This window comes from Pinus tabuliformis, chromosome 6, assembly GCF_031772625.1.
Source record: "Pinus tabuliformis cultivar Carrire ecotype Pingquan chromosome 6, CPIR1, whole genome shotgun sequence".
NCBI classification, from domain to species: Eukaryota; Viridiplantae; Streptophyta; class Pinopsida; order Pinales; family Pinaceae; genus Pinus; species Pinus tabuliformis.
The window spans coordinates 2,078,640,989-2,078,658,562 of record NC_142292.1 but is presented as its reverse complement, the minus strand read 5'-3'; the positions used below and the strand labels follow the sequence as shown (position 1 = coordinate 2,078,658,562).

General features: G+C 39.4%; 1 protein-coding gene across 1 annotated transcript in view; it reads left to right on the top strand.

Moving 5' to 3' along the window:
* The window catches only part of LOC149267565 (putative 3,4-dihydroxy-2-butanone kinase), a 376,959-nt gene that overhangs the window by 242,163 nt on the left and 117,222 nt on the right, over positions 1-17,574 (top strand). The window contains exons 12-14 of the mRNA XM_089433400.1: positions 10,523-10,653; positions 10,753-10,845; positions 11,088-11,149. Of these exons, the coding sequence (XP_089289526.1) occupies positions 10,523-10,653; positions 10,753-10,845; positions 11,088-11,149 (286 nt within the window). The remainder of the gene's footprint in view (positions 1-10,522; positions 10,654-10,752; positions 10,846-11,087; positions 11,150-17,574) is intronic.

The following is a 17,574-nucleotide window of genomic DNA, read 5'->3' as shown; positions in this document are numbered from 1 at the left end:
AATGTTCTGTTGCTAGGAATCTGTCTAACTTGGATGCTATTTGTTTGCTCCCTCTTCTTCGATTGTTCCACATATATTTTCCATTTATGGTTGGGATGTCTACCATTTTCAGTTTTGCTTGAAGATCCCTGAACCTCTCCATCTCTGGCTCTTCTCTTTGCAGTCCGCCTTTCTTCTCATCTTTTGATGTTGTCATGTTAAAGTCTCCTGCTATCATCCACAGTTTTTCTTCATGAAGGTTTCCAAGCTACTGAAGTTGGAGGAGAAAGCTTCCTCTTTCCGCTGGAGTATGAGGGCTGTATACTGCCGAAACTAGAAATCATTCTCGGTTTCTGATTAATCGAAACTTCCCTGTGAGTATTCTTTTCATGCCTATCCAGTAATCTGTTGTGATTTTTGCAGGGTTCCATAGTATTGCTATGCCTCCTGCACTGCCTTTCGCTTCTATGGCCGTACATTCATATTTCGATTTTATTTTATTTAGGGTTTCCTCCATTTTCCTTGCGATTTTTGTTTCTTGTAACAACATTAGTTGGGGTTTTTATTTTCTTAGCCTTTCTGCTAAGTGTCTCTGTTTGCCTTTATTATTAAGGCCTCTTATATTCCAGGATGTGATTATCATTGGGGTGCTTGGCTTGTCTGGTGGAATACCGCCGATAGCAGTACTATTCTCCTGGTGTTCGCTAACATTTCTCCCATGATCTATATCGATTCCTGTAAATTTCTTCGACCTCTTTTCTTCCCACCTTTTGCTTTGCTTTGATTGTCTTGAGTATTATCCTGTTGAAGGCCTAGTTGTTCTACCATTTCCATTTTTCCCTATCCCTGTTTCGCTTCATTTAGTGGTTTCCACAATACTTCTTCTTCTGAGCTGAGTTCTTCTCCTTTGCTTGTGTCAATTTCCATTATTGCGTTGTCCATCTTCTCCCTCGCTTCCTTTTCCTCCTTCTCTATTGGTTCACTTTGTGCCTCCCTCTTGGTATGTGATTTGCCTTGGCTTGTGTTGCTTTCTTTTCCTTTTTCTCCCTGCTAGTCTATTGTTTCGGTCTCGTTGTTATCTTCTTCTTCTTGTAGGATTTCAAAGCCGTTTGTATTACTTCGCTGGGGTTCTCTCTTGTGTGTCTTCTTTTGCTTTTTACTTCTTGAAACCCTTCCTTGTCTTCTTGATTTTTCCCTGCTATTTGTTCTTGCGCTCCTCTTCTTCTGTGTTGAGTGGGCATTCCTTAAACAGATGTCCATACTCATGACATCTTCTGCATCGAATGGAATATGTTCATAGTCAAGGGTTCGCTGCCATACCTCCTCGTGATACTCTAGCTCGACTATATTCATATAAACACAAATTCTAGCATATGATGTGTATCTTCCTTTCTTTGTAGTTTCAACTATTTGAACAAAATTGCCTATTGTGTTTCCTATTCCCTTTAGGATCTTCGGGTCCCAAAAGTCCATTAGTAGCCCGAATAACCTAACCCATACCGGGGCTGCCAAGAATTTTTCCTTATCGGGGTTATAACATTCTTCTCAGTATCTCATGAACAATCCAGCATTATAGTGAAAGTCAGGACCATTTTCAAACATTAGTTTCTTTGTCTTGTAGGTTCGAGAAGATTACCGTGAAGAAGCCTCTTGCTCCCAACTTTAGCTCGATGTGGCCTTGGGGTTGCCATTTTTGCTGGATCCATCTGGTGAGGTCCTTTTCCGTCGGCCATACTCCAATGAACTTGCAAATTAGCGCATGGTCTTTCATGTAGCTTCTATATCGCTCCAGTTTGTTCATCGGGATTATAAATCTTGGTTTCTCCGTCACACATGGTAAACACTTGCCTCTGCTACCTGCCTGCCATCGTGCTCCAAGGACAGGTCCCGATTTTCTTGTTTCTTCTGCCTGGTTGCTGGTGTTTTGGCCTTCTCTTGCCGTTGCGTCTCGATAGGAGGGGATCTCTCCCCTCCTCTCCTCCTTTGTCATTTCTTTTGGTTCTTGGTTTCTGTCTGTCGCTTGCTGCAGTCTTTGGTTTTTCCTCGCGCCGCCTAACTCATGGTCGCCTGACCATTAGGGTTGCAGAGCAGTTTTCGGATATCATACTCATGATTTTCTTGTTGTTTTAAATTATATAATCAAGTTATAATTATATTATTATATAACTTAATTATATAATTAAATTTTAATTATATTGTTATATAATTTAATTATATAATTAAATTTTAATTGTATTGTAATATAATTCGTGGTGATGGACATCGACTGAAACAAGTGTCAGGGAAGGCACGTCGACTGTGGGGAAGACAGTTTGGGGAATGGGTAAGACGGTTGAATAGAGGTCAGAGGAGAGCGAAGGAGAAGGGACGCGGTTGGAGAATATGCGGACTAGTCGGTCGGTGGTTGAAGGAAGAACGTCACGACGACAAGGCGGTGGACAGAAGCTAGTCACAGCGAATTGGGAGAGATGCAGATGCAGAAGGCAGCGGCGTGGAATGGTGATGGACCAATGTGGACAACCGGAGTTGGAACAAAGTGAGATTATGGGGTGACAGCGGCAGAGTGGAATGACAACAAACAATGATGTTGTATGCAGTGGATGTCTTGGTGTAGCGATTTGCTGGAAGACCGAACTTGCTCTGATACCAGATGGAATCGACAAACTCAACAATTATCAACAAAATAGATATTTTATTAATTAATGATTTACAGATTGAGAGGCCCAGTCTTAAATACAACCCTACAGGCCTCTTGGTGAATGGAAAGATCATGCCCTCTGCCCTAATTAAACTAATAGTTTATAGGATAATTAATTTTTATATAACAGAAACCCTAACGACAACCATTCCATTGCTATAACCATTAGGATCTGGAATAAAATTAGGATAAGGAATGCTCAAAATCCTCATTAAGATGCTCAATGTTCCCTTGATTTGACATTTGAACAACCATTGGCTTGCAAAAAGGTAGATGTCTCCTTGTTTTGATCCAACCTTTGATTGTTTTAATGATTATAAAGGTTTGATTTGCTTGCTTTTGTTTTGATCTTGGTCCATTGGAATGACCTTTACTGGACGTGACCTTTTCTTTGCTAAAAAAGATGCCATGTTGTCCCTGTTAACCTTCATGGCTCCCTTGAGAAAAGTCAACCCCCCTTTAGTGATGAAATTGCAAACATGCTTGAAAAGGCACTTAGAAAAGGGTGTTTCAAGTGCACTGCCTTTGAGGTTACTCAAGTTGGCTTGGATAGTGCAATGGTCATTCTTCCTTGCCCTGGAGATCGCTAATAATCCATGTGGAGCATAAAATCATCGTGAATTGTGAGACTGGCATGAAGAATGATGGCCATGGCCAAAGAGGCATGCATACATAAAAAAAGTGGTCCATGTGGGGGATAAAATATAGGTGCGCTAGTATAATAATAACATGGGTGTTTCCACCTTTGCATAGTGCGATCACCTTTACAGGACTATTACAACTGTTCCTTTAAATCATGTGTCCTAATAGATCAACTTGTAATGTACCCGAATTTTGGATTACCTGGCGAGGTGGTTAGTAGTGTATTCCAGAGCTTGTGTCAGCTTGGTCATAGTAGCAAGATCACGCCATTGGCAAGCTTGGAGGGTTTTAGAGGAGTTTTATGGGTCCGTTTGGGATTAGTTACCATATTTCATCATCGGGATCAATTTCGCACGGTTTGATCTTGGTTCTGTTGGATTCCGACGATTTTCATAGATTGGCATTATTAACAAGCATATTTTAATTAATTACGTCTAGCGTGTTGTTTTGGGCTGATTACTTGGAGAAACACCTTAGTGTAATAGCTCGTTGGAATTGGGGCAAAAAAATATGCAGGGCATAATGATAAAAAGGGGCTTTGGGTGGCCAGTGTGACCACAAAGGTGAATTAAGCATTTTCCAACATTAAAAGTGACTTTAATTAGTTTATAAAAGTCACTTTATTAAATGAAGGAAGGAAAAGTGCTTTTAAATATTTAAATGGAGGGAAAAAGTAAGTGAGTTATAAAAAGGGAAATGCAGGGGCCTCTCCTCATTCATTCGTGCATTTGAGTTTTTGGAGAAAGGAGCTCTTGGAGAGTTTTCTTGAGGAGAAACTTAGGGTTGGGAAACTCTAGATGCCGTAATTGACTTTGGTGTTGAAACTAGATACCCTAGTTGGATTTGAGAGTGAAATCACACAGATTTCACCACTGAGCTTCGATGGAGTAAAATATTTTCTAGAGAGTTGATCTAGAAGAGGTGTTATTAGTTGAATCTCTAATTTATTGCTCTTCATTTAACCTCTTTCAGGTTGAAAGCAAATATTTGGGAGCCAAAGGTCCAAGTCTGTTATGAATATAATTCATAACAAGTAAATAAATAAAATAAATGTAAATATTAAATAATCAAATATTGAGTAGATTAAATAGTCATTAAGTTAAGTGAAAAGGCATGTCTAAAAGAGATGCCCAATCACGAAAGGACCCCTGCTTAAGTATATATATGCGGGTCCTCATTGTAACATTCATCACTTATATAATAAATTATTATTAAATACCTCGTGTATTTTTACATTTAAGTCAACAAGCTATCAATTTTTATACTTCAGTGGTATCAGAGCCATGGCACAAAATATAATCATGCGGTTCTTTGAACATTTTTCGCCGCACAATGTGCCATTATGTTCACATCCTAAATGCATTGAGCAATTTAGTAAAATTCAAGAAGCATTTCAGTGTTTAGAAAAATCATTTGTAGAGGTTAAGCATGTCGAAAGGAAATCAATAATAAGGAAGATGATAGCGATGGTGAAAAGAAACATGGTGAAGCATTAGATGATTATAATGTTGAAAATGAAAATGTTGCAGGAAATGATCAAGATGAAGATGATGATGATGAAGAATTAAATGAGGGTGCATAGCTAATGGAAGAAGAAGCTAATGAATAGGAGGAAGAAAGAAAAGCAACATGGGGCAAAAGAAAAAACCAATATTCTAGTGCTGATAATATTGGCTATGAGATCCAATCTAGTGATGGTGAGTTACTAGCAGTTCAAGAGGCTGAGGTACTAAGACTGCAAAGAAAAAAAGCAGAATCACTTCGTCCTGAAGACTTTCGTCTAGATGAGGATGAGGAAGATGAAAGCAATGTTGATTCAGATGCCCATGAGGAACCCTTGCAGGAGGCGACATGAAAGGGGGCTTGAAAGGAGGAAATCAAAGAAAACTTCAGATAGAGAACTGGGCAAAGATATTGATGATGGTAAATTTGTAGGATTTGATCATCAAGAAGTTACTGATAGGTCCAATGAAACAAATTTGGCTATTGGTTCAAACACGCTAAGAGAGGAGAGGTTTGGGTTAGACAAAGAATCTGTGAATATAAATCATATGGACATTAAAATGGGATTTGAAGATCTGGAAGAGTGTTTCTATTCGATTGATGATGTTTCGTGGAATAAGTGGCCTCAAGATTTACAAGAGGAAGATGCTGAAAAAGTCAGCAAGGGTTCTCAAATGATGGCAGATATATTTGTGAACTATGACTGTGATTTAGAGGCTACCAATCTGTTTGAGCGAATGGTCAATGCTCTGTCAAGAATTGCATAGGGTACGTTAAATACAGATCCCAGCTCCATTACTCTTGCGCAGAAGACATCCATGAAAGTATCATCACTACAACGTCTTGTGAATGTGCTAAAATCGTTAGATATCGATGGGAACTCTTGGTTATCACCTGAGGAGAAGAAGGAGGTACCAAGAAGGGAACTTGAGGATGCTAAAAATGTAAGCCAGAGAAGAACAATCATGTTGTAGGATCCAGCTAGTGGGGAGGTTTCAATTGTTACTGAAGATGATATTCATCAAGTAGATGCATCTTCCCGTAGAGGAAAATTCCAAATGTTTCATGTAGACCCAAGTCCAAACATCAAAACACACCCAGTTTATATTGATGTTGGCAAATCTCCACAATGCCTTAACTCTAGAAGTAATGGAATTTCGGACAACATGAAAGATTTCTTCAACGAAAAAGAACCCTGCAAGAGTATTAGTCTTGTCGAAGCTGTTACTTATGGTGCAACTCTAAGTGAGGAAGGGAATGAAAAGGTGCAAGACCTTTTGCTTCTTGATGTCACTCCCTTGTCACTTGGATTGGAAACTGCCGGAGAAATTATGACTGTTTTGAATCCCATGGACAGAGTATTCGATGCAAGGCATCTTATTGGAAGGGGAGTGTCCGATCCAACAGTCCAGAATAACATGACGTTGTGGCCCTTCAAAGTCATTTCCGAGCCAGCAGAGAAGCCTGTGATTGCTATTCCCTACAAAGGAGAAGAAAAGCAATTCGCTGTAGAGGAAATTTCTTCAATGGTTCTAACTAAAATGAAGGAGAAAATAGAACTATATCTTCAAACAACACCTAAAAAAGAAAGCTCTTCGAGCATCACAAAGTTGACATCATTTGTTGTACCGTTATTAAACTCCACAACTTTGAAAAATGCTATGTCATTCCCTGTTACTTTCCTTTCAACACTTGAATATCAGGTGATGCTAGAAATGTGGACTAATGTTTATCAACCTTTATGGCATTTTTCGAGTGTTGTTGGTTCTTGCTATTCATTTTATTGGGATGTCACCCGTGATTGGGACTTGAGTGTTTTTTTCCAGAATATTTAGATAAAAAAATCCTCATTTGCGTGCAAATATGTTATATGGTATCAGCGCAGCGACAATGAATATGATATAGTAGGGCTGGACATCGCAGGATGGTTGAATTGCTGTGGCGTGAGTAACGCAGCGTCCACGTTGTTGTTTGACACTAGCACGAACACTTTCGTTAACTTTTTTTCTACTGTAAATTCACTACCTGTAGGGTGTGATGTGTGTTGTGTGATATGTCACGCTGTCTGGAAAAAAACCGGATCCCCATATTCTATGCCAATGCCAGTTAAGGGTGTGTCATTCGTGGCTCGATATTTATATATTAATTTCGTCATACAATGCAGAATTGATGGTCAATGTATATATTACGTTAATACACCGGTGTTGTTGGAAGTGGCTTCAGACTCCAACCGTATTTGTTTTTTGGGCCGGATGGGGTTTGGTGCTGTCGAATTTTCTTCTTTTGAGGTCATATCAGGGTTCATTACCACCCGACTTTTGATCAAGCCGACCCTGTCATCGCTGAAGCTACACTCTACAATCAAGAGGTGCTGCCAGGTATACCTTGTACCGTGACCATGTTCAACTGCATGGGCCCATAAAGAGGTGTGATGTTCAGCGAATAGCGTGAACTCTGTCTAAAGCCGTGACGCTTGGTCAACAACAACGTGGCTCACATATTATTATAACATAATAAATCAAACTAATGCAAATGCGTGGTCGGTTAATTTTCGACGTCAGGTTTGAAATAAGACCAAGTTCTATTAATGACTAGGATGGTTTAGGACCCTGGTGTTCACTTGATCAGCTTGTGGAGTAGCAACATATGATGGCATTGCTTGAGGGCAAGCAATTTTGGTGAGGGGAGACTGTAATGTCCACAAATTTTGGATTACCTGGCGAGGTGGTTAGGAGTGTTTTCCAAAGCTTGTGTCAGCTTGGTCATAGGAGCAAGATTACTGCATTGGTGGGCACAAACGGTTTTAGAGGAGTTTTATGGGTCTGACTGGGATCGCTTACCATATTTCATCATCGGGATCAATTTCACACGGTTTGATCTTGTTTCCATTGCATTTTGACGATTTCCATGAACTGATGTTATTAACAGGCATATTTTAATTAATTATGTTTAAGGTGTTGTTTCGGGCTGACTACTTGGAGAAACACCTTAGTGTAATAGCTCGTTGGAATCGGAGTGAAAAGATCTACAGGGCAGGGTGATAAAAAGGGGCTTTGGGTTGCTAGGGTGGCCACATAGGCGAATTAAGCATTTTCTAGCATTAAAAGTGACTCTAATTAGTTTATAAAAGTCACTTTATTAAATGAAGAAAGGAAAAGTGTTTTTAAATATTTAAATGGAGGGAAAAGGTAAGTGAGTTATGAAAATGGAAATTAAGGGGCCTCTCCTCATGTATTCGTGCATTTGAGTTTTTGAAGAAAGGAGCTCTTGGAGAGCTTTCTTGAGGAGAAGCTTAGGGTTTGGAAACCCTAGCTGCCATAGCTGACTTTGGTGTTAAAACTAGACACTGTAGTTGGATTTGAGAGTGAAATCACACAGTTTTCACCGCTAAGCTTCAATGGAGTAAAAGATTTTCAAGAGATTTGAGCTAGAAGAAGTGTTATCAGTTGAATCTCTAATTTATTGCTCTTCATTTAACATCTTTCAGGTTGAAAGCAACTATTTGGGAGCCAAAAGTCCAAGTCCCATCTGAAGCTATCATTTCTGCTGATAAAGAACACGTTTCCATTCCTTTGCTGGTTGAATGCTCTGAAAATAAAACTGAGTTTGCAGGACCAAGGGCAGAGACGAGTTCATGAGTTTGTTTGCAGAAGTTCCCCTCTCTTGGAGGGCAAAATAATTCCCCTCTTCAGCTGAGTCAAAGCCTGCTCATTCAATGACTGTAGGAGGTCGTAACTACATCCAAAGGCGTAGAGTTTGAAGAATTCTGAGCACGGGTTTCTCTTTTCTTGCTGCACGATTTTCTCACTATCTGGACGAGTTTTTCAGAAGGGAAAGAGTACGAGTTTGTAACGAATAAAATATATATAAATAATGTAAAATAATCTAAACAATAATAATCGTAAATAATGATTAGTTAACTAGTAATTAGGTTGAATAGGCATGTCTAAATGAGACATGACTCTTCATGAAGAGATGCTTGATATATAAGCAAGCCTCTCGTTCTCATTGTAAATCATTCTTATTCTTAATCATATATTTAATATAATATTTATATCCTCAATGGATAATTTCATATTCCAAGTCTTTTGGAGTAATTAATCTGTAGAAGGAACTTTGTTGGCTTGAGAGTTACCTGATATATGGTTGTTGGTTGGTCTGTTGGTAATCTGAGTCGATTTCTGCAATACCAGGACGAGTTTGCCTAAGTCTGGATGCCACTAGAGTTGCTAAGTGTACGGCTGTATACTCTTTTTATTAGGCCGAGTTTCTGTGTCCATTTGTGGGCTGTGTGAAGTGGCACTTACAGCTGGTGTGAAATCAATCAAGGGAACTGCTGGTAAAGGGACGTAGACTCTTCCTGTATTGAGCCACGAGCTAGCTGACGCATGGTATCTCTGGTAGCAGCATACACCACCACAAAAATATTCAAGCAGTTAACCCAGGTTTAATCTCTTTGTATGTGCTGCGAAACTCTGATTATTTGAGACTCAAGGGTAATCTGTTGTTACATATTTGCAATTTCTGGGTTGGTTCTTGATAAGGGAAGCTGATATCTTCTATCAAATAGATTCAAATGCCCAGGTTGTTTATCTTCTTATTGTACTGTCATATTTCAAGTAAAGAACAGGAACATTTACGTTGATGCACTTTTCAGGTTTGCCATATATCAGCTGTATAGTAATTTCTGAGTCTGATATAAGTTGAATAAGTTTGTTTTTTAAAGTCTGTTTGGTGTTGTCTGGGTATTGTATAAACTGTCTTGATGACAAATTTTATAAAAATCACCTACGGCAGTATACAGTCAAACTGTTTGACGAAAGTTATCACTGAACAACTCAATAAAAGCTCAGAAATTTCCTTTATGAAGCCAAGAACATTCTAAAAAGGATCTTACACAACCTGTACCTGCCCGAATACCAACCCAAGACATAAGAATGTCCTTCACGGGAGGGAGGTACCACCCATCAAGAGGTAGTTAGCAAAACCATAAAATAAAGAACCGTGAAGATGAAATAAGGAGGTTGGTCATGCTCGTCCACCCAGAGGGAACTAGGATACACTGACACTTCATCCCACATGGCCTATAGGGCCAAAAGAATGCACACATTTGGACTTATAAATGGTGTTTCCCTTTGTCAAAAATTTTGGGGTATCCCTTCTGAAAGATGGGTAAGAGGGTGAACTTGAGAATGATATCAGTTGATAATTTTTTTTTTCTTTTTTGCATAACTGTTTTTTCTCTTTGTATTTTTATACTCCATTTTGTTAAATTTAAATTTTATTTGAAACATAAATATAATGCCCAAAATACAGTCAAGCTCAATATCTAAAAAAGTTGTACCTGCACACAGACGCACACTTATACCTGTGCCTGTAAATCATGTTACCTGTGTACATGCATGTATGCTATTTCCACTCAATCTTGTTATAAATGCATATTTCATGTACAATAAGCAAGCCTGATGGTGTATAGGTCTTTCAATCTTTTATGCCTTGTGGTCATTTTCATTACCGAGTTTTTATTTGATGATTTTTTTGGTGCTCTGTCTTATAAGTTATTGAACTCAATTCACTTATATCTGATTCTGGGGTTTTCAGACTACTTACAATTTATATACTGTCTATTTTTTTCTTTCCTTTTCAACAATAAGAAAGTGATTGTATTTCGCATCCTTCACTTAGATACTTTACTTGCAGATTGGGTGCCACACCTTTGATGGAACTCATGATAGCTACAGGAAAGGCAGTTGCCAAGCTGCAACTAGACCATGGTTTGGCTGTGGAGCGGGTTTATACAGGGTCATTTATGACTTCTCTTGATATGGCGGGTTAGTGACAAATGGCAATTGCATATGTTCACTTTTTCTTTTATTTATTATGCTTCAATCATAACATTCAAATTTCGTTTTTTTTGGTATAATATGCAGGGTTTTCCTTATCTGTAATGAAAGTAGACCAGTCTATTCTGCAGCGTTTAGATGCTCCGACTAAGGCACCTTATTGGGTTGTTGGTGTTGATGGTATGCTTTTTAACATCATTGAATGACTTTATCTAAACAATAGATGCATTGAAAGCGTAGGGACATATTTGAACATTGTTTGAAAAGGTCGTGACTTTCAAGCTATGGGTTGTTCACTTCTGTATCATTGTTATGTCCTATACATGTGTGAGACGTAGTGTTCCTCTTACAATGTTAAATTCGATCTTGGATATGTCTTTTATGGTGTACAACCTCTTACAGATGAATATTTTGATTTGCAGGGCCACGCCCTCCAACAACAATTCCAGTTGCATTGTCACCTCCTCGAGTAAAAACGAATGTGGTAAGGATTAAAATAGCCCAATTGCATAACTTAAAACAAATATTAACATTAGCAATCTATAATTCTGATTTCTTTCTCAGTTTTTAAAAGGATCATGGTAAATGGGTAGTTGGTTTTTGTTGTTTCGGTTGGAGTTGTGAACTGATATTCATTATTGAAGCCATGGTCTAAGATACCTGGTCCATGAATCCATATATTTGTGCATTGAGCCTTCCCTCTGGGAAATCCATCTGTTATTTGACGTTGTTGCTCACATTTTTGGAGTTGTGAACTGATATTCATTATTGAAGCCATGGTCTAAGATACCTGGTCCATGAATCCATACATTTGTGCATTGAGCCTTCCCTCTAGGAAATCCATCTGTTATTTGACGTTGTTGCTCACATTTTCACAGAGTGTTCATGTTGTTACACTTGCTGTCACCACTGCCTTCGACTCTTGGAAGACCCCATCTCTATCCAAACCTTTTGCCTCTTTTCATCATGGTGTGATTTGGTAAGCATGATATGGCTGAGTCTCTAGGGCAAGCAGGTCTAGAATTAGAGTAGCTTCAAGCTGAAAAAAAGAGAAAGTAAATACGGTCATAAGCCCTTATTTTACAAGGGATGTACTGTTATGTCAGACTTGGATTGGAAACCTTTAACCTTGATATCTTTTGCAACTCAAACCTCATAAGGCCTAATATTTTACATAAATAGTCTCTATTTTCTCTTCGAATTGCCCCTTTTAAATCAATTGTTTTGTGTGAATATTCCTAGATCTAACAATCTCAGGAATCCTACTGCAACCAACTGAATCTACTTACCTAGATTGTAAATTACATTACAAGCTTATTTCAGATTTCGTCATGAAACATGGAAGTAAATTACTGAAGCAGCCTACACCAATTTAAATATGATTCTGAAAGATAGAAACTGAGCAAGGAAAATCGAAACACAGAGGACACAGTTATTTTTGGACAATAGTCCCCGGAAAAACCCAATGCATGAAAACCGGTGTAGCAACTTTGAGGGTTTATTATTATTAAGTAGTAGCGATTTCTGAATACATCACTGAATACCTCACAGGGTTATTCAGTTACAGAGAGAAACACTGGCAGAAGCTTTGTGAGTTTAGTGTGGAAAAAGTCTGCAAAAAATTGTGATTTAATCCTAAAAATGCGATTTTTTGAACTAAACGATTTAATCCCCCGACTTTTTGAAAAAGTCGCTCTTTTTTCGTTATACTTCTGATTTAATCGAGAGCCGACCCAAAAAGTCGGCCTCCCTTCCGAGGCCGCGGATAAAGAGGCTGCAAAGGAGAAAAAACTGTAAATTGAAGCTTCCATCCATGCATTTTCAAGTTATTGCATTGTATTGTTTGTCATACTTCTTGCAAGTATAGCAATCTCATTTGAGAAGCTTTGTGAGTTTAGTGTGGAAAAAGTCTGCAAAAAATCGCGATTTAATCCTAAAAATGCGATTTTTTGAACTAAACGATTTAATCCCCCGACTTTTTGAAAAAGTCGCTATTTTTTCGTTATACTCCCGATTTAATCGAGAGTCGACCCAAAAAGTCGGCCTCCCTTCCTAGGCCGCGGATAAAGAGGCCGCAAAGGAGAAAAAACTGTAAATTGAAGCTTCCATCCATGAATTTTCAAGTTATTGCATTGTATTGTTTGTCATACTTCTTGCAAGTATAGCAATCTCATTTGTAATGTGTTAGTTTTGAAGTTAAGAAATGTTTTTGTTTTCCAAGGAAAAATAAATCTTTATACTTCATATTTATAGTTATAAAGCAAATTATACATTGGCTAAGCCTCCAGGCTTTTAGTGATCCAGACTCTAACAGCCACTGCCCCTTCAAAAGATTACAAAAGTACCAAAAGGACAGGCATACAATAGTCTTCCGTAGAAATAACCCCACACCATCAAAAACATTGTTACAGTTGTTGAATGCTTCCAGAAGAAACAACAAAGAGGAGGTCATGAAGATCAAACAGCAACAACCTGTCCAAAAAAAATAAAACCAGTGCCTCAAAAAAGAACCCATTTTTCAGACAAGAACAAAGTACCTGTGAAATCTTGTGACAGCAAAGATCCTTCCTGCAATGAGAGCACGTTTTGAAAGGGAATCTTCTTTAGTGGTGAACTCCCTGTAAATGTGGGGAAAGGTTATGTATCAGAAGTGGATTTTACCTCCAAGAGTTTTTGAATAATAGATGCCAAGGCTAGGTTAGTAATCTAACATCTACTTTTTCCTCAGAAAATAAGTATCTTGGAGTCACCAAGCGTTAATTTTCACATCTGCTGTGATACTCATTGTTAATTTTCATTGGACCTACCACCTGACACCTTATTACCCAAGTAGTTACAATCTACTGAATAAATGCATGACTTATTTCTTAATACAATTAGTGGAAACAAAAATTAAAAGGGAAAAAGGATCTCAGTGATTGATTACTTGATGACTTTTAGATGACTCATGATCTACATTTATTATATTTTTTGTTGATGTTTTGACTCTTGAGAGTTGAGACTCAGACATGACTCAAAATTCAAGAGTTGATTCACTATTTTGATATGTGATGTAGCACTAGACTTCATATACATATTATATATTAGTTTTCTTTACATGTTTATGTGGAAATGCATTTATTTGATGTTGTGGATACTCTAGAATTAAAAAAAAAAAAAAATGAATAATTTTGTGTTTTTTTTATAATTTTGTGGACGTTTTGCTGACTTTTTCAAAAAACTCACAACTTTGATGGGTTTTTCAACTTTTCGACCCTTGCCGAATTAATTCCAAATTTGACTTTTTCCACATTGGAGTTTACCTCACACAATCACTGAGAAAAAGTCCCACTTGTTTCGGTTGCTGGATAAGGTGCCACTGGCAAGCTCTGCGCTATCACTGCATTGCCTCTATACTGTCCCAACGTCAACCCTCTCAGGGACAGCGTCACCCAACTGGGGAATCAATCAGTAGCCCAGAGTCACTGCTGTCAGCCTCCCGATCTCACACCATGACTTCTAACTATTGAAACTGATACTCTGCTCTGATTTTCTACTTTCTCTCTGCCTCTGTGTCACTTCTGCGTGGCCCTTCTGGCCTTGCGTCAACCCTTAGTATCTCAGCGTTTAAAGCATGACAATGTTAGAATCCTTGTCCCATGACAACATTTAGGGCAGCGTACTTAGGCTTCTTATTGCTATGTAGAAAGGTCCCATTTAGGACAGTGTGGAACCTTATGTGGACTCCACCATAAGAGCTGTCCTCCATGACAGCGTTAGGCTTCTACCATATTAGGGTAGCGTAGAGCTTTCTCTCCCTTTTGACTGTGAGTAGGGCTAGGGTAACTCCTCTTAGGGCAATGTATAGACTTTCTTTAGATAGTGTCTAGAGTTAGGGCAAACCTTCTAGGGCAGCGTATTCTCTTAGTGACTCCTCCTTCCACCAAAACCCAAAGACAAGTGGAGAGGAAGAGATCACAAGAATAGTGTGTCCAAATGACTAGCAAGCCACCCTTTTTTATACTAAAACGTTGAGCACAAGTGGGGGCAATTTGGTTGCTGGCCAACCTTGACGAATTGTCCCCTAACACAAATAAATTCATATCTCCATGAATACATGTTGGAATCACATGATCTTTAGATCAATCCTGCACCTCTCAATGAGAGGAATCCAAGAAAAATATCATCTGCCATGAATAAGTACTCCCACATGGAGTTTAGCCCTAGTTGCCAATTTCAACACTCCCTCTCAACTAGGGAGAACTTCATCTGCTAATCCATCTGCCAAACTGTACTATCTCTGCCATCAGTGCTCCACACTACTCTACTCTGCTCTTTTGAACTATGAGGAATAAGAAGTGATCGAGAATGTATGATACCATCCTCTACTGACCCGAAGTCGGTCCCATATAAAAGAGAGTGTCTCATACCACTCTTACTGATCCGAAATCAGTTCCAAACAAAGAGAGTGTATCATACCACTCTTACTGATTTGAAATCAGTTCTAAAAGAGAGTAAGTTATATCACTCTTATTGACCCGAAGTCACTTCCAATTGATCCCAGATCAATATCATCCTAGCATAGGGAGTACGATAGTAACACGATGTGTCCATTGGTACTACTATGGTCCCTGTTCTCATTTCCCTACTCATTGGCCAGAGGATAGGTACTTCCCATGTGTCCCAGACTGCATGGGTAGGATGTCTCGGTAGGAAAAGGATGAACCACTCATTCTGCCTACATGTCGCTAGAGGTATCCCAAGGGAAGGCTGGACCACTTACCCTATGACTGTGTCTCAACAGGAGCAGGATGAACTACTCATCCTGCCTACGTAGCAAACCATTAGGGGAATGCTGAACCACTCAGCCTATGGTTGCTCATCGTCGGAGCTCCCAAAGCTCAATGTCCATATCATACAGGACCCTTAGGAGAGAGTCTCTCCACGACTCCTAGTCGTTCTCAGAAAGTCAAGAATTTGACCTTTCTTAGGGGCTTCGACAGAATATCGACGACTTGCACAGTAGTCCCAATGTGATGGAGCCTTCTTGCTCCTCGATGTACCATATCCCAGATAAAGTGGTACCTGATGTCTATATGCTTGGAGCGATCATAGAACACGGGATTCCTCAACAATCGAATCCCCCTCTGGTTGTCATAGAAGATTGCAATGGTATCCAACACGTGTCCAAATAGCGCACTAAAGAGCTTCCACAACTAGACAGCTTCACAGGAGGCCATACTCACTACTATGTATCTGGCCTCATCGATGCTCAAAGCAACCGACTTTTGCTTCTTGCTCATCCAGGATATCGTAGTAGAACCCAAAGAGAACCAACACCCAAAAGTGCTCTTGCGATCCTCCACATTGCTTGCCTAATCAGCATTAGAATAATCATGCAACTTCACATTTCTGGCAGTGTATCTCAATCCATGAGAGATTGTGCCGTGAAGATATCTCAAATGATTCTTGGCACCAATCCAGTGAGGCTCAACCATATATGAGCTTAGCATGCTAACTGCAAAACATATATCCGGATGGGAGTTCACCAAGAACATCAATGCTAGTATGAGTTTACGAAACTCAGAGGCATTTTCCAAATCAGGTCCAACATCACTACCACATAACTTCTTAAACTTAGGCTTCATCGAGGTAGTCACGGGCTTGCAGTTCACCATTCCAAATCCGGAATCCAACTCCCTCTTACTTTTGCAAATGAGAGGGTCTACACCTGTTAGAAAGAGGTCGTCCTCATAAGGTACCAGTATGAGAGGTCTATCATCCACAACCTTAAAGCAATGGTTTGGATCGGCTTCATTCCCTGTGAATCTTAACTTCATCAGATAGCTGTCGATCCTCTCATACCAAGCTCGGGGTATTAGCTCTAAATCATAGAGAGCTTTCTTCAACTTGCGTACATGAGATTCCTGATCATGAATCTCAAACCCCTGAGGTTGTTCCAAACCTGTGGACTTGCTACATGAGGGGAATGGTCCCCTTGTAAGATTTTCCTTCGGTACATCTCGGACATGTACCTCTATGCTCTTCTTGAATTCAAGCATCCCTTTCACCATCTGACTCACATCGGATAGGGCCTTATAATGAAGATGGGCAAACCTCCGGTGCCATTGAATAGATGTGTCACATGACATGGTCCCCAATGGACTTCCTGCAACTTTGATACAAATTTCGAATCCTGAACCCATGAGTAAAAGCATCTTTGAAAATTCCATTTTTAAACACGTACCTTTCCATCGATGAATGCCACCTTGAAACCTTTGACTTCCATTGCTGAAATGGACACCAAGTTCTTCTTGAGATCAGGTACATAAAGAACTTCTTGTAAATGAATCGTGTTACCCTCATTCAATTGAGGGGTAACATTCCCTACACCCTTTTCGGGATAGGTGGCATTGACTCCAAGTATAATCCCCACGATTGTTTCCATCTCTACCAAATTAGAGAGAGCTTCCTTCTATTCGATGAAGTGCCTTGAAGCACTACAATCAATAAGCCAGATTCTCTTGGAGTTCCTTGCTTTCTTTGAAGAGTCGGCCACTTCCTTGATGAGCTGTGTTGTCGCGCAGATTGGCACGACAACGCTCGGACCGAGGGCTGTCACTCTGATCCCCGATCCCTCCGTTTAAGCCCGTCTCCCGCGGCTAAGGGGGGTAGACCCTGCGAGATAGTGAAGACCAACTGCCAAACAGTTGGTTGGGAGACACGAGATACGATATAAAAAACACTCGATGGATTTGATAAATTGCAGACCAGTGCCTTGTGGAGTTAATGTTTAAATGATTACTTTCTAAATGATATAGAAACATGGACCATGAACAACAATCATTTATCATCAAATAATGAGAACAATGCTTTGAATATCCAGTAAAACATAAAGTTTTGAAAAAGATGAATGCTTTAAAACACCAC